Source organism: Danaus plexippus, chromosome 30, assembly GCF_018135715.1.
Source record: "Danaus plexippus chromosome 30, MEX_DaPlex, whole genome shotgun sequence".
Lineage (NCBI taxonomy): Eukaryota > Metazoa > Arthropoda > Insecta > Lepidoptera > Nymphalidae > Danaus > Danaus plexippus.
The window spans coordinates 1,118,988-1,138,209 of record NC_083557.1 but is presented as its reverse complement, the minus strand read 5'-3'; the positions used below and the strand labels follow the sequence as shown (position 1 = coordinate 1,138,209).

Below are 19,222 nucleotides of genomic sequence, written 5' to 3'. Positions count from 1 at the left end.
AGGTTGGTAAAATTGAAAATTTTAAGTATTTTGAGTAAAAATTTAAGTAAATTTTAAACCAAGGGCGCGAGTCACGAAAAATAAGATTAGCTTAATTAAAAATACTTTTAAAAATACTTGCGGCAGTTCTCTTAAGCTTGTCTCAATGACAAAACAGAGTTTTTTTTGAGATATACTATTATTAAGGAAAGCAACAATAATATTACACAGATAATAAATAGCTCATAAAGTTAAAACTTTGTTAGGATCAGCGCAGTGCAAAGGTTGGCCTAAACAAGTGGCTCAGCTGTTACGATCAGATGAAGAACGCTTTATATATAACTTATTAAATATTCACATAAAATATATATCTTAATTAAGTTTATTAATACTTTATTTGATAAATAAACTGTATTTTAGATTTCTATGACAATCTCAGTATATGAGGATTGATTTACGAAATAGTGCATTGATACAAACAACACGCAATATATATATAAATATATAGTTATTAGTGGACTAATTGATTTGATTTAATTAAATCTTAAATCTTACGTGTTAGTGTAAACCGCTTGTCATCACATTTTATCCATCAACAGCACCAACAATACAACACTCACAACAAGTTCTGGATCACTAATGAGAAGTAATTGATTATTATTTAGTACAGTTATCATTAGGTAACACGTCCACTACACGCGACGCGATAACTTCTATAGCCAGGCGAAATCAATAGCTTGGAAGTTAAATTTGTTTTAATTATTTTTTTTTTCTTAAAACTAATAGTTTCGGATACTAGACGTTTTTTATATGTGCATGATCCCAACGTTTAGTTCCTTTACAGCAACCGCGATCGCGGAGATGAGGTGATAGTGTCACAGACTGCGTATATATAGAATAATAAGAAACGCATAGTGTATCAATAATTTTATTAATTCTAACCGATATACTAATTAAATATGTCAAATTTGAACTCATTTAATTTGGAGATTACATCAATGATAGTTTTATCAAATTTAGACAACTTTTATTAATTGATTAATATTAATTTGTAAAATAAAACAGTTTCAGAACAATCTAAATGTTTTTAAATCGAATTAAAAATATATAATAGGAAATAAATATAGAAACATGATTTAAAATGTCTGATCCTCACCAGGCTAAATCGGGGCCCTTAACCTACACCTGGGTCGTAAGTCCCAGGCACTGTTAAAGCTCCTCTTCCTGCATCATGGACCCGGCACCCGCACGGTGAATCCATGGAATGCTGAGAGGTTTCGTCTCGTATACTCGTATATAATTTTTATAAAATATACGGAACACTTCGTCAGACTCGTACTAAGCCAGATTATACTTTCTTGAATCCATAATGGAGTCAGCCCATAATATCCTACTCCTCGTATCCACTTTCATGCGAACGAAGTGGACGGACAACACTAGTTATAAATCTTAGTTATCCGAGAAATAAAATACAATCATAAAATATTCCAGGCAAAAGATCATTAACAAATACAGAGAAAATATTTTAACGAGAGAATTGTATCACAAAGCTAACTTTTACTCGCGACTTTTAGCTTTTCGATATAAAAACTAGTTTACGTCAACATCTAGCAGACGACGAAAGCGTTAACAAAATCGATTCAGCAGCGTTTCAAAGGATACATATTTTTTACAAATATACTTCATAATAAGGTTTTTAACTAGTCAAAAATATATGTGAATAATGTAAGTTGTCCGTAACATACGCGAAACATTAAATCACATCCCTAGCTAAATAACAATAGATAATTTTATATTAAGAACTGTAATTTAGTATTAAACATGTTTTTTTTAATTTAATTTTTAATTACTTTCATTAAAACTGAATAAAAATAAATATAGGAATTTTTAGATCAAAGAATTTTATATTATTTAATTTTTACTCGAAAATGCGATTTGAGCAAGGACACATTGCTTTGTTGGCAAAGAGTTATATTATATTATATATATATATTATCCAGTTAAGCCGGGTTATATTTTTTTAAGTATTTATTTCTATAAAAAGATTCTTATCCCTACCACAAGTTCTCATAGTATATTTTCATGGTTTTTCATAAATAAATTTAAATAGATACAGATAATGTATGAATTAAAACTGGACACGTCGTTTAGTTAGTGTGAGGACGGTAAGGTAAATTAGTTATTAGACAGAAATGTGATTACAAGTTTGAGTCGTAACTACACACGAATCGTTCTCCGTTTCCCACTCAATAAACTACGTCAATAGGCACTATAATGTCTGAAGATTTATGCTTGATAAACTACAAACGTATTGTATGTAGTTCGAACGCGCGAACCTGTGTTAGGCATAATGAAATTTTTCCTGATAATTTTTTGAGTACTTTTTTTACATTGTCAGCAAAAAATTTATTTCCTCACATATGTCTTACTTTTAAATAACTTCCGGAACAATTTTTTTGTGTTTTGACACTACAAACTCTTAAAATTTTATCAAAAAGTCTATTCCTTCAAGAAATTTACACAATCAGCTCCCAAAAAAACATGACACATGAAAATCAATAGAAATGTGTATTTAATAATATATATATATTATTAATATATTAATTCGATTTTACTTATAATGAGTGTAAATAAAAGTAGGGACAATTAAGACGTTGTAATGAAACTGTCATTTAAACTAAACAATTATTTTTTTTTATAAATAAAACCAACTCCTTAACATGGAATATATTAATAACGTTAAACGAAATAAAAACTACAAAAAAACATATGAAAAATTTAAGCATTTAGACTAAAATTTAACAATGCTCTTCGCGTTAACTACTTTATTAATTACACAGACGTACTTTATCACGTATAGTAAAAACGTTGTAGACGCAAGTAAATAATATCTCGCTAACTTATTCATTATAACAGTTAAAGATTATGAAATAAAAACAACAGGTCACGACGAGATATATGTATATATTATATAGTCTCCGACAGCGTCTCAATCCACGTGCACATCAGAGTTCATTGACAAATAAATGTCTTTAAACAATGCAGATAGTAACCCACAGCGCAGGCTTTTCATTTTGAATAGTCTAGATAGTGATAGCGCCATCTGCCGGGATGATTTGTGAATCTAAACAATTAAGGGAGCCACACACGTGCATACAAAATTCATTCAAAATTTCCAGTCGTTTAGCAGTTCAGTGACATACAAACGTACAGTAGATATATATATATATAGATAACAAAATGAAATGAGTAAGGTAATTTTTTTTGTAATAATGAAAAAATACAACCATGAAATTATAGGTTCTTTAATAAAAAATATAGGTAGAATATTTTGCCTGCACTATCTCTTCAAATAAAATTTAACTTTTCATTAGTCTGTCTTCAGTTCCAAGTAGTTGACAAACAAAGCGACCGATACTTGGTTAAAAATGTAGGCTCATTATAAAATTACGAAGCAAATCAGATAATCACGGTCCCATTTAAATATGTACTCGCGCATTTAACTAATCTGACCTCTTTAGAGGGAAAATTTGATAAATTCTTTGTTTTTATCATAAAAATTGTTATGTTTATGTTTAATAACATTATGTGATATGATTTTTAATGACAGTCACGTGTGCCGATCTTAAGGCCCACACGTGTTTATCAACGGCCTATTTTGATTATAAATTACGCGCGTTCTGCAATATGTAACATCAGTACTGATACAACGAACTGTATGCAAATAATAATTTTAATTGCATCGCAATTTGATATGACAATAACTTTAAAACTTCTAATATTATGAATTTTGAAAAAAAAATGTTTATCTGTGAATTGACGTTTTGAACCTTTGCTTCGCGAAATAGCTTAAGTTCAAAAAAAAAAAATACAAGTTTCGTCATTTTGCAGCTGTTATTTTTTTATCAATGAACTGTTATTTACAAACATGCTACAATTTTGTTATATTTTATGTACGTATCAAATCATCAAAATTAATTTTACACGATTAGCGTGTTTGAGTTTTTTTAAATTGACGAAATTTATATTTTATGTTATGGATAAAGTGATTTTTTTTATGTATTCATTGTGAAGATAAATCGAAACTATTCTTATATAACAACTGTAATAGTAATACTGATTGCGGCCGAGAGTCCAGTCAACTTTTTTATCGCAAACATCTGTCACTAATAACAATAAATTGACACTAGAAAGATAATATTCTTGTTGTTATGATAAGCGCCATCTACTGGAATATATAAGAACAAATGTAAACGGTAAGTGTTTGTAATTAAAAAAATACTGTCAGACAAAACTAAACATACTGTAAAAGTTGTCATAGACGTATTTCAATACTTATCATTCGTTTTAAAACTTTATATTTTATTTATATAGTTATTTTAATTGAGACTTGAGAATTAGTGACTTGTGATAATCTAACGATATAATCTACAAATTAACTATAGATATTTTACGTAATTTTCAATGACAGTTTCCATGATGAAACTTTAAAATGCTCTTAAATAAAATAGCTTTAACTATCCACGCTCCAAATACGGCTGTTACGTTCCAACGATTTTGTACATACACTAACAATAATATTTTATAAACAAGAGAGAGAAAAATTTTGGGGACTAGTTTATATTACCTCTCGCTAAAAACATAGTTCACTAGCGACTACTTCATATCCCGAGAGAACTGAGAATCAAAACCCATTATAATCATGCCTTTTATATTGATATATAACATTTAAAACGACAATAATTTTGATGTATTTTTTTTATTATATTTTCAGTATATGTATATGAAATAACATATAATCTAATATCGTTTGCTAGTCACAATACCATTGAGATAAATTTAAGACGATGTTTTATTTCAACATGGAGGACGGAACGAAAGGGTAGTGACAAATAAATTAAAATATATATATAATTAATTTAATATTAGAGAAACAGTTACAAACGAAAATCCGTTAATGTATATTATCTTATTTAATATAATAAATAATACAAAAAAACTAAACTCGTACAACAATTGTTATTATAACAAAAAATCTTTGGCGTTAAAATTAACACTAGCGTATAATGGACACGGGTATAAATGGCGTGACGTCATAAGTCTTCGTGACGTCACTCAGTGAAATGATTTTTTTTTGACAGTATCAATGGTTAACTTAATGGTAACTAATATGTTTGATTCCTTCACTTCTACGACACCATACCCTTAATACAAGTTCGCAACTTATAACTTGATACGTAGCGTTTCCGGTCAGTCAAAACCGACATAGTTACGTGAATACCAACGTCCTATCGTGTGTTCATTTACCAATGAAACAGTAACCTACGTATATATGACGATGCAACTTATGTTAAAATACTGATAGTTACAAATAAAATACTACATCATCCTGTAGATTGTGAGGCCTTTATACATCGTATATTCCTAGGCTATTCTCTGCCCCATCTGGGCGGCCGTGTGTCTTAACCAGTCTACATAGGAAGCTACTCTCGTGTAGACACCCGGCCGTGCTCGTCGACCGCAGCCCGCGCCCCAAGAGACCACGCCAGTTAACTGCCAGCGATGGCCGAGACATGCCAGCGGTCCTCCAGAATCCCCTTTACAAGCATCCACACCCCCCGACAGTGCACCTATCGTGTTAAACGATTATAGCCCATGTTAACATTAATCGATGTAATTAGTGTACTTGACACAGCTATTTGTTCCATGTCAATAGGAAAAACGTAAAATTGGAATTAACGTTAAATTAGGATTTTATGGTATGTGGAATTTAAGTGTATAATCTATTTTACATCACACAAGAAGCAGAACAGGAAGGTCCTTTAAATAAACTCGAAACTCAACAATCAAACGGTTACCCATCAATTCTCGAACCAATTTCTTTCGTCTCCATTTTGTTATTAAGACAATTGGTAAAATTCTCTTTACTTCATGATGGAACTGATCTTTATTTATTGGACATTGTGTAAAGCATACGCCAAATAGTTATCAACCTACCAGCGCATATCATAGAGTCCAATATAGTCTGCTTGCAGCTGCCCAGAACTTTGTCTCTGCGGCAGGTCGCCAAATCTAAAACTGGAACCGCTGCAGCCCTCAGCACTGGAGAGAAATTCTCCGTACTCTCTGACAGAAAAACATGCTCTGTTAGCTCTTTTGAATAAATCGTATTGCCAATAATTAAGAAACATTTGGCGTATACATAAATTACGACTCTAGTGAAAAATATAGAAAGAAAAAATTATCAACAAACAGAGTTTGAACCTCCGTGATATGGCAAAAAAACGCAATCGGAACAAGATCTTTCAAAGTTAAAATTTTCATTGTAATGATTTTATTTGAATTATATTTAAATAATTAACGTAATTTAAACTATAATTAATAGTTCAGATGGAAAAATACATAAATATAAATAGTTATTTTAAACGGCAAATGTACAAATAATCTATTAACTTTTCGGAATATTCAATACTGTTTTATACTTTTCATATTTTTTTAAGAAGAGATTTTTATAATTCTACTCCAACGTATAATAATTTTACTAGTTCATAAGTTAATGTATAGAAATATAATGCTAGTTTTAATTGATTTGATAACGTTTCACTACTCCGAAATAAGATCTTATTGTTTAGGAAAACTTTTTTATCTCATCCCAAAAAAGGAAAATTCCCGATCCCACTTGTGGGAACTCACCATCCTGGTAGCCCCAACCACTGACAGCACACCACCTGCCGTTCGCTTCGACCTTATCGGGGAGACAGATCGGTCTAACATGGGAATTGAACTGAACACCAGATTTAGACACCAGCACAACGGCTATGTCGTTGCTATGAGGCCCGTCTGGGAAGCAAATATAACATACAATCAGAAATAATCAATAAACACACTAGCTATCAGTAACTCAATAATTATTTAAAAAAAAAAACGAACTTTATACTAAAACAAATCTGAATTTGAATTTTCATTAATTGAAAAATATCATAAAGGATTTATAATATTTATTTTTTATCTGTGGTGATTTTATTGACAGCTGCTTTATTCAACTCAAAAAGACATTCTCGGATGACATATGTCATGTCAAACAGAACATAATGGAGCAATAGCAGAAAATTAAAATCTTAAATGTTTTAATATTTAAACTGTTATTTTTAAAATGGCTAACGTAAGATATTTATAAAAAATAAACGACTGTGAATAAGTACTATATACATGCAAGATGTGTTATCTAAAACATTCGTTTCAACCTAAAATTATATTAATAATTTTTTCGACATTTCATTATTTGTGTTGTCAATTAAATACTTTACTATAGAATAGAAAACTTTATAATTCATAAAGAGATATACATTTCTTTTTAATTTATTAATAAAATGTATTTGTCTTTGACCTATGTGATGCGTGTTTATCATGACAGTACTATTACAAGGAACACCTATTTTATTTAAACAACATTGTGTTATACACTACTTCTAAGATTTAATAACTTTTTCATGATTCTTAAAGCAGATAAAGATTTTAAGGTTATAATACAATGTTTAATTAATAATATTATAAATTTAAACATTTATTTTTTATCAAATAATACGTCCCGTTTGACTTTTGGTCCCTTAATATTAAAAAGGGTTAGGTTTAATAAAGTGAATCAACATTTTTTGATCAAAATGTCTGTATGAGGTGGGTTGTTAAAGGGTTTTAAGGGGACATCTCGTTGAGACGGTATTGTTTTAAGTGCGCCGCGCCTACAGAGGGGAATGCTCTTTCATGGAAACGTAATTGCTGTCTCGTTTTTTGTAGGCGCAAAATTTTTTTTTTGGCAAAAATGTTGGGCTGCTTTTGTAAATTTAGTCATATGTGGAAGGTTTTTTCTCTTTAAATTATAAATATTGAAATTCTTTTCGATTATATTTCTATACGAAAGATACAATAAGATTCGAAATTATATATGATTTATAATGAAGGTTAAGTAAAGGAAATATTATTAAATTTACATTACGTTAAATCTTAATATGTGATGATCTTAATAAATATAATACAAATACATGAGCCTTAGTTTTTTGATGACTACACGTTTTTTATTATTCTATATCAACATGTACGCAACGTTTAGGTTCCTTTACAGCAACCGTGATCACGGACAGACGGAACGCGTGGAAACAAACAAAACAATACACAAACTCGTACCAAGTATATCCGTAAATATTAGTATAATTTTTATTTAAGACTCGTTACACCATATTATTCTTTTAAGTACACTTAGAGGCGGATTGAAGTTTGAAGTAGCTTCACAAATTGTTTCGTTGATATGTTTTTGAAAATATTTGTTATGTTTGAATGAATATCCGTGAATATGTTAGATATAATTTATGACAGTCTTGGGAATCTGTTAAATACTAACTCTTTCTGAACTCCGGGTGAGGAACCACCTTCTCCGCCAGGAATCTGTTCTCATGCTTGTCTTGCATCTTCAGTCTGTGCTCTCCGACCAGAATCCTAATGTGGTCGAGGTGCAAGGGTTGCTGTCAAATTACAAAAATAAATAGCAAATATTTAATAGTCCGTATTAAATTAGTGATATTTATTATATTAGTTAATATAATATATGTAAATATATGTAAATTTATATTTTTAAATTCTTATATTGCCTGTATTGATTTTAGTATTATGTAAAGAGATCTAAGACTATAGCGAGTTTTATTCATTTAAATGAAACTAATATTTTTCGGATATACTACGTGTGCTTTATTTTTGTAAAAAAACTACATACTCCCGACGCGACGTGTTGGTTACTTTTCAACTAACGTGATCGCGGACAGACGAGATGTCCGAAAAATATAAGATTCATCTAGTATTATTTAGTTAAATTGAATAAATATATTTACGCAAACAATTTTCTTTTTCCGTAATTCAATTAAAAAAATACATACATTACATTTTGTAACGTCAAGATATGCATTTTATTTCAGTGTTAATTATAATTTTCGACTAGTATTTATATATATATATATATATATATATATATAAAAGTATATTTAAAAGTTTTTAAAAGCTGTAATCTGTGTGGTTGTTTGCGACTGGTTCACAATAAAAGGATTCAACGCATGAATATAAAAATAATAAAATTCTAACACACTTATCATAGAAGATATCTACAGAATTGTACACATTAGGAATGACCACGAAGCGACTGGGGTTAGTGTTTGTATAGAAGCTACTATTTAAAACTCATCTTGAAATACTTACCTTATCAAAACAATGAGCGGCGGAAACGACTAGTCGCTCAGCGATCACAGCGCCACCACAGTGATGTTCGAACGTCAATTTATCTGTATCCAGCATCTGTATCTCAACCTACAATTAATTTCGAGATTACATATATTATATTTTATTTTTAATTCCATATTAACATAATAACACGTAAAGACAAAATACAATGCAGTCAATTAAAATTAAAAAATATTGCAAGTGTTAATTAAAATAATAAAAATCTAATGAAATATAATGTATAGGTGTAATCTATTTTAATAATGGTGTATTACATATCGCCAAATGAAAGAGTCATTGAGCCAGCTTCCATATCGTACTGAACTAGACACACATAAAACCTTATTGTTATCCTGACAAAGAAAGTGAAAGTTAATTACGACTTTCCGAACGTTGCAACATGTCAAGATTTACGCTCTTGTCAATTTTCGCGCGATTTATTTTTGGGTTAAAAGTTACGTAAATATTTAAATTATATACCAGTGTTGTTGTTTACGAAATATAATTGTGACATTGTGATGAAAAAACTGTACACCCAGCCGTTATACTGTACTTAAGTAAAAGACTTATTAAAACTTTCATTTATAAATAGTTACGCAGGACGTAAATAATATTTTTGTTATTGAAAGTATTCTATTATTTCGTAATATTATAATATCCATATTACTGTCTTAATATTTTAATATATTTAAATGAGCGTTTAACGCGTTAGATAGGGACCCTTAACGTACACCTGGGTCGCAAGTCCCAGGCACTGTTGAAGCTCCTCCCTGCATCATGGACCCGGCACCCGCACGGTGAACCCATGGAATGATAAGAGGTTTCGTCTCAAAAAAAATATCAAGGTTATGACCATTAGTGTATTTTAATAATTAAATGGTTTTTAACAGTTACTTACTGTAAAAACCGATAAAAGGTAATCAAGAGAAAACATCAAAATCAAACGTCTTCATTATTATTGAGGAAAAATTATGTTGAATCAGTGTTTAGAATTTTTTTTTTTTCATTACATGAGTTTTGGCAAAGAATCAAAGTTTAAATACTCTTTGTTACGAGGTTGTATAGCTGACAATTACTAAATATCTTTCTTACGTGGCGAAAACCAGCTATTTACATTAAAATTTTCAAATTTTGTGAGGATAGATAGACACGTGTGGTTTTATTATAAATTACTAGACCGATTTTAATTAAACTTACAGTCACTTCACTATAATACAAGACGTGGGATATAAATAAGCCCCGAATTTATTGTAGTTCAATGTACCTCTAGTGTTGTGTACAGGTTCACTCGTCACTTGTCACAGACTACAGAGGTCGCCACCGTTTGTCTTATGAATTATTTAAATACACTTTATACACAGCCTAACGCCGAAGTTAACGCGAACGAAGTCACGGGAAAAAACTAATACGTCAAAACATAGTTATACTTTATTACAATTTTTAACATAAATGAAATAATTTTTAAATAATGTGATTTGTTAATTAATTAATAATTTTCGTCATGTAATTTTCCATCATTCATCCCTTCCCGGTATCTGCAGTTACCCTCAACACGATTTTCCAACGTTAACGTTATTACCTACAGTTTATGAGTTAACATATACTAAGGGTATGATTTGTTTTAACTACACCCAAAGATTCAACGTATCTTTTTTTTTACATATTATTCGCAACTTTTAATATTTTTTTATTTCAATAAATTTAGCGTGAAATAGTTTTAATTAGACTTATTTCAATTATATCTGTGTTATTAATATTATATTAAATATTCCGTTAAATTGATATTGATCGAAATTTAAATGAACCGAGACAAATGTGAATAGTACTTCCCGAAAAATTTATAATTATAAGAAATTTAATATATTTATATACAGGAAAAAAGTTTTATTACGATAAATATAAATTTGGAAATTATCGGAAATATAAATCGATCTAATTAAGGAATAAATTTTTTTATTCTTATAAATAATGACTGGCCTTGTGTGAGTCGGTATTGGCCACGACATGTTTTTTAATAGAAATGAGTAAAAAATTTAATTTTCTTATTTTATTCTATTCTTAAGTAGTTGCTATAGAATAACAAACACATTATCTGTTAAATCTTTTGATAACTCTTAATAAAAATGACTATCAGGGTTCATGATATACAGCCTGCTGTTAGACGGTAAGATAAGGAAAAACTTTTTTCCTCTTACGAAACTCCGATGAACAAAAAAATTTAATCTCAATAACATTCGGCGACAATTGTCACCAAATACATATAATAAAAATATAGACACTGGAAATAAAAATAAAAAACTACTATTAATTTACAATATTGCCTATATAATAAGGTTTTATTCAATTCTCGTATGAAAAATAATATATATACGAGTACATACATAGTAATAAATATGAGTTAATCAATTTGTCGTCTCGCTTTTATAAGTTAGCTCTGAAATATAATTTTCACTCACTTGCCAGGGGAATGCTCCATAGGGCGCCTCAGAGCCTCCGACAATTTTACCCCTCCGCAGGGTATAGTCTACCGTCCGCGTTCCGCACTGCACTTTCTCCTTACCCTTGGGTAACTGATTGAAGTAGTTGTTAGAGAAACTGCTGAACGATTTCGAAGGGCGGGTTATGTTCTTATAAAATTCCATATGATTTATTTGGCTGAACATATCCGACACGCTCAGGTGTATACACGCTAATATAATAAATGCATGCATTTTATTATATATATATAAATACTTTTTTAAATGCAAACAACGCAACGATCCTATGACACGATATACAGAGGATTTATTTTATGTTTTTTTTTTAAAATATAAAGAACGCCGCGATCGTTCACGATAGTCCGAATAGGTTATATATTTTTATTGTAATGTGAGACGTGCACACCACATACGGACCGTGGACCGAATGGCTGTTGTGGTTGGTGTTATATTTTTTAAATCTCAAAGCCAGTATGTGACACATAAGTGGGTCGCTACGATCACAAGATGCATCTTTTGTTCGGCCGAATCAATTGTTACGCCGCGATCCGGCACACTTTGACATTTGTATGTATTATGCATTAAATGACCCGGATTTTTTAATGGAGGTTATTTTTTTTTTAATTTTTTATATCGTAACATGACTGTGATTTTTCTTATTCGTATTTTTTTAACGTGTGTTTTTTAAAGTAATTCAAAACAATTACGACGTAGAACAATTAATATCAATGTCATCTGTTCTTTATCATGCTTATGGTAATTCTATGTTAAATTACGTAGTTGTTGCACCTAATTTTCACTGTTAAGGGGTATGTCGTTTCAAACATGTTGGTAACTAGGTCACACTTAGAAGGTGTATAAAAATTTGTTACATGAATTTTGTTTTTATGAAATTTAATGTATATTTACAGAAATATATCAAATCGGAGAATGAATTAAAAATACCTATTTTTAAGATCTATTTTATAGCATTAATCATTAATTTTGTGATAAAATTTATACGACTAACATTGTTATAAAAGTTTGTACAGATATATACATTTATATATGAAAACAATTTTAAAAACATATAAATTAAAAATTGTATATTTAAAAATTTTATATTTATATGATCATCGAACCCGCTCCTCACCTCTGCGTTTACCGTCATTAGTTATACTGAGCTATAGTGACAGTACTTATGACTTCTACACATAACTAATATTAGTCTCGTAATATCATATTATTATTGTAGTAACAATGCTAGCCTTAAATCACGCTCCATTTCCATAGAATAATATTTAATTTGCATTTTATCAGCAACTTTGACCCATAACTGGTGTTTATGAGCAAGGACGATTGGCTAGAGTCGGAAAAATAATACACGCCAACTATTAAGTAAATAAACTTAATATTTCTTAGTCAGTCCAAAAATACTTTAGGACGAGTGCGTAATACAAACTTTAAGTCTGCATTTGAGACGTGCAGACTAATGGTAAGGTTGGCCCTTGAACTCAAAATCACTTAGCTATGAGCTATATTTACTTTGATAGACTGAATCATAAGTCAAGTTGTACGTTAGACAACGATGGACAATAATATGGAGAGAGTTAAGAGAAGTAGAAACAGGCTGGTTACGTTACCAGAAGTTCAGACAGTCGATGGAGTTGATAGGTGTTACGATGGAGAAGGGTGGCTCATGGCAGCCAGATTAACCCTGCCCGGGACACACAGGGGCTAGATTATGTTCATGTGAGTGACTGAAGGCCGAACTAAGTTTACGCTAACATTATTTGTACAAAAATTTTGGTAAACTGAAGATAAAATATTCAGTTATATGTTACGAATATCCTAAATTCATTTTTCCTACGTATCAATACGTACACGTGTTTTTTAGGTTAGTGAAAATATGTTAAGACATTAGTTGCATTAGGATATAGACAAAGCCGCGAGTAGGCGCATGACAAATGATTTATAATAACGTCAGTCACATTTTATTAAGATGATTTTGTAATGAACAAATGTATTATATATTTATTTATGAATATCAAAAATATGTACCTAATTATCGTAAGGTCGAATTGAAAATTAGTTGAGTTTCGTAATATAAATATTGTTAGTTAAATGTTTAAAATAGTTAAAAATAACTATTGCATTGATATTTTATTTATTTATATAAAATACGTATGCATATATTTTTTGCTGACTTTACGTACCAAAAGACGCGACACCCGGTCTTGTGCATCGATTCGAGTTTCCTTGAAACATTTTTTTTTCTGTATGTCTATATGCACATGTAATACGTCGTAAGTAATAAACGTTACAATATTTTAGCCAGATAAATACTCTGATGATTATCAACTAATAAAAAATCCGCAATTTAAAATTATGTCTTACTTTCGGTTTGTTTAAATTACAGAAATAAAAATTATAAAAAAATATTATGAAAAATATTTTTTTAAACACCTCAATACCAATTACTTATAGTATCATAGTTTTGGTGTGACCAAAACATGACGCATAGTAACATTTTCATTCATTCTGTAGATTTCGTTACTGGAATTAACTTACACTAATTTTATCTTAGCAATGCTTACCCCGGGTCGTAGTCCCGAAATACCATGAAAAAATACGTATACATATAGTATTTCTTAAGATTTATCTCTAGAAATCCTTACGTATAACCTCATATCCAAAGATTTATCGTCAAATTAGTTTACATGTAACAATCCGCCTTAAATTTATCTCTAATTTACCTCTAATATCCTTTAAACATATTATTGAAGTTATGTATATTTAAAAATATATTTTTAGAATTCAAATCATTCAAATTTTGGTGACGGTATTAAGTCTCTTAAATAAAATTAATGTCATAAAAGGGTTAACTACGTTTCTTTCATGATAACTTCGTCCCGAGATCCTTATTAGGGATTTCGGAATTGTTTTTATTGAATGCTTAAGTTTTTATGTTTTTCAATGTAAAGTAGCAGATTTTTGTTTTTGGGCCTCTTCCTTGCTTTTTATCAGAAAACATTCTTACGTCGAGAAAAGGAATATTAAGGAAAAAGGTCTAATTCTTTCTTATATACGTAGGTCCTATGTAATTGCAGATTATAGCAGTTGATTTGGAGAAACTTGTGTTTTTATCAACTAGTTTTACGTCTGCTCGAAAATTATAATCAAATTTAATTGTTTATTCAACAATAGGACACTATTTAAATGAAACAAATATTTTTCGGACCGTTATCACAGTTGCTGAAAAGTAACCGAAACGTCGGGATTATGTAGTTTTTTAGAACAATAAAAATCCGCGTAGTTTATCCGAAAAATATTAGTTTCATTTAAATGAATAAAACTCGCGAAAATCTTAGATCTCATTAATAGGACACTATCCTTTAAATAAAAATAATATTTTCGGGTGTACTAACGCGTTTTTTCGTGGCTTTAAACTACATACCGTCCGCCCGTGACCGCGGTTGCTGAGAAGTAACCGTAACTTCGGGAGCTTGTCGTTAAAGTAATTAAAATGACGTATTACATCCGAAAATATAAGTCATATTTAAATAAATACTCGCGAAAGTCCTGCCTTACCAATACTTTCATTTCAAACTAGATACGAGCAATTTGAAGTTTTTCATTTATAAAGACGAGAAAATCTCTCAGCATTCCATGGATTCAGCGTCCGGGTTCCGGGTCCATCGTTTCAGGGAGAGGAGCTTCAACAGTGCCTGGGACTTGCGACCCAGGTGTAGGTTACAATCTGTATAGGTTAAATGTGCAAATATTTTTGTATGAAAAGACATTAACTGCCTGTGTATTACTTCCACCAAGCTACCCGAGTAGTACAGAAATGTTTATATTTTAGTCAATAAAGTTATTTATAATATTATAATAATTTTGATTTTTGGTTTATCATGATTTTTTTCTATAAATCTTTGACAATTTTTTATTCTTATTTCCACTAATTGCTGACATAATTTTAAATATCCCCTTCATTAGACCGTTTAAACAAACTTAACTTTGTTTTTAAGAATCACTATTCCGATCAAATTTAATATAAAACATTTGATAAATCAAGACTATATTACAGGGTCAGTATTGAAGTGAAACTTCTTATGCGAATTTCAACAAGGTTGCGTTGAACTTTTAACGCTCTTGGGAGGGGGGGATAAAAAGAGACAGCGAGAGGGAATGCGTGGCGTTCGAACGCATGCGGGCAATCAATTGTGAGTTGTGATTAATGTTAATAAAGATTGTCTTAAAGAAACACTTAAAAATTCCTTAAAAATCAATTTCTGTTTCCTGTTTTCGTTCCAACATTACGAAGTTTTTCTTTCGCGAGGAGGGTATCCAGAGATTTGCAATTAGAAACACAATGAACATATGTAATAAAACGTAAATAACATAAAATATATGAGTAATTAACAAATATGAGCAAGTTACAAAATAGCTACAATTATCAAATAAAATGAATATTTTTTAATATATATAAATATATATATATATATATATATATCTATATATATATTAAATTTAAAAACAAATTACTTCGTCGCAAGTAATAATTGATTGTCACGTCAATTACCTCTCAATGCTACCAACTTAAGAATTTACGTTACTCACTTTAACCTTATTCCGAGTTTCACACTGCATACGAAGCGTTTCACGTTTACCTTACAATACTTTCTTACGATAATTAGATAAGTTTTATGTATGAAAAACTGTTAACGCTCCGTATCTAGTTACTATGCAAACTTAGAATTACTCTTTACCTTTCCATGTAAATATTATTAATATATTACCTCTATGACAAGCTACTTTTTATCCTAAGAAGATTCTCCTAATCACATTCGATTGATTCACGACCAAGTCATACGATTTCAGCAAGCAGATCAGGGGTTTCGATGTAGTTAGTTTTTTTTGTCATCCTTTCTTATCTTGTCCTTTCTTTTGACTTATCTTTGATAGGCTGGTTTTGGTAGTAGGTACCTACTTAACACGCGGACTTCAATTCTTACTAAAATATCTCTCTCCTCGTTCTTGTCTACCTATTAGTTCTATAAATTAATTATTTCTCTGTCATATTTGTATGAATTACACTTACTACCAGTTTAAATCATACCACGCATACAAAGCTTGTTGTTTCCTGCGTCTAAATCATAAGCGGTTGGCGCTGAAGCGGTCCACTTTAAGCTAATGGAGGTCGCAGCTGAGTATCGGTGGATATTCTGGTAAGATCCTGCACACCACCTCCGTCAAAGAAGGATAGGTGAAAAGTCTCTTCCCAACGCAGAAAATGCGTACCAAAGGCTCAAGTAAAATTGATTCCGGCCTTAAAATTAGGCCTTATTATATGTTATTTCTATTAACATTTATTATATAACATAAAAACTTAATTTCCCACAAAACATGGAACACAAAGACGTAGGAACACTAAACCAACATTATTGTCATCCAACGGTAACAATTTTTCATTGATATAACCTTTCTTTGTCTAATTACCGACTACAAGATGTCTGCCACATGCAGTTTAGATACTATTTATGGAACAGACAGACATACATATTAAATTCATAACGCAAACCATTTTAGTTATTGAATCAAGTCATGTTATGCGACACCAAAATGTCTGTAATGATCATGGGTCCGCTACCTGTGGTTCAAAAAAAAAATAAACATAGAAATTTACTACTTTGTGGATGTCCAGGCGTACTACCTCCATCAGGTAGGCCGTCTGCTGGGTCGCTACCTTCCGCATAAAAAAGACAATTATTTCGTTCTTAATTTGCTCAAATTATTATTATTTTTTAGCATAAACGAATTTTGAACTGAACATTTGAATTAGATTTAATTATACAAGTGAAATAATGATAAATTTAATTTATTTAATGCCGAATGTCCGTGAGGATTTTGGTGTAATTGTTAAATAAAAAAATAAAAAAAAAATACAATAAAAAGTGTATGACCCCTGAGCTATGAGATCTCATCTCGGCTGTATAAAATCTCACCAAATGTCATGGCTATGAATCAGATGCTTAGCATATTATGTGTGCCAACGATTTCCTCATGGTACTTACATGCCATGGGTATCTAACTTTCATTTAAAATTAAATCGTTCGTAATATTTTTCTTATTTATTACGTTATACTTTTAACTTTACAGTAAATTAATTCGAGTTTTGATTAAATTAATCACCTATAGTTAATAGTTTTACCGTGTGACGAATCGGAGACTGCAAGAATATTTAAGTCTTATCATCGAAATACTAAGGGAATGACTGTAAAAATATAATGTACAAGCTGTAACCCGCGACTTCGTCTGTATTGTGCGTTATATTAAAAACGTTACAGTATGTTGCTTAAACAATGAACTTAGCGCACATAAAAATATATGTTAGTTAAATCTTTACTATCTTTATGTTAATCGAGGGCGTCTCAGTACATGTATATACGCGTACAGGATACGAGCGTGTCCTAAATACGACCTGTTGTATATAGCTGTGCTATATACAGGGGTTCCGACGTGACGGGAACACGACTATACACCCTTTACATATATATATATATATATATATATGGAGTCGTTTTTGATAAATACATGTATGTTTGTTTCAGTATTGAAGATTTTAATAAGTACGAAATCGTAAAGACTTTCCTTACACGCACACTAACGTAATATTTTTTTCGTGTAGTTGTCTGTGTGTATGTCAGTGTGTCAGTAGAGACAGTTCTATTAAATTCATTGTTACGCCCACAGTGACAGTTTCGTATACAACAAACGATATACAGACATACATATCAACTTTTTTATAATTTTAACTGAAAATGTCATACGATCTTCGTGGATAGATGTGATAAATTCAGTTTAGGAGTATTTGTGTGAAAGACAAACTTACATATATTGGCAATGGCAGTTCTGCTTTCAAACATTATGTATATTATTTTCTGTACTAAATTACATTTAACCGTAAGCTGAATGTTTGCATGAGATATCGAACAGTTCGATTCCGTTAGGATGTAGCGTCATTAATCTTTATAATGTAAATTAGGCAATTATAGCAAACATTATATCAAGGTCAAACGTTATTTGAACTTCATAACATCAGTATTAATCATATATAAGAATGGGTCCTCTGATCAATTGTTTGGAGATCAGGTTACTTCCGGGACACCTAACACGAGATAATCAGTACCATAAATGTGGTGAACACAAACAGCACAATAAGATTATATCACTCATCCAAGTTTAGTCTACGCCGGATGTCGCTTAGCTTTCGGGAATCGGTTGGGTTATCCCCAAAAAATACAAGACATAGGTGGTAGAGCTTTGCTCTGGTCAAGTAAGTAGTAACTACAGATCGAACATGGGCTGGCTCGAACGGGTAAGTACCACCCTCTCGCAGAAAATCGGCGTGAAGTAGCCTTTAATGGCTGCGTTTCGTCCGATCAGTGAGAGAGCCGGATGCCCATTCCCTGTTCCCGTCCTTTCCTCCTTCCTCAACAACCAAGGTTGGCAACGCCTCCGCA

The 19,222-nt window shown here is 30.8% G+C and overlaps 1 protein-coding gene across 1 annotated transcript; it reads right to left on the bottom strand.

Annotated features, from left to right (window-relative positions):
* Positions 1-4,866: 4,866 nt before the first annotated feature.
* LOC116776598 (trypsin-like) lies at positions 4,867-12,130 on the bottom strand. The gene is made up of 6 exons (XM_032669825.2): positions 11,697-12,130; positions 9,220-9,327; positions 8,375-8,495; positions 6,673-6,819; positions 5,977-6,105; positions 4,867-5,609 (listed from the first exon to the last, which is right to left on the bottom strand). Exons 1-6 carry the CDS (start codon positions 11,949-11,951, stop codon positions 5,404-5,406), a joined length of 966 nt encoding a protein of 321 aa, XP_032525716.2. The 5' UTR covers positions 11,952-12,130; the 3' UTR covers positions 4,867-5,403.
* Positions 12,131-19,222: the final 7,092 nt, after the last annotated feature.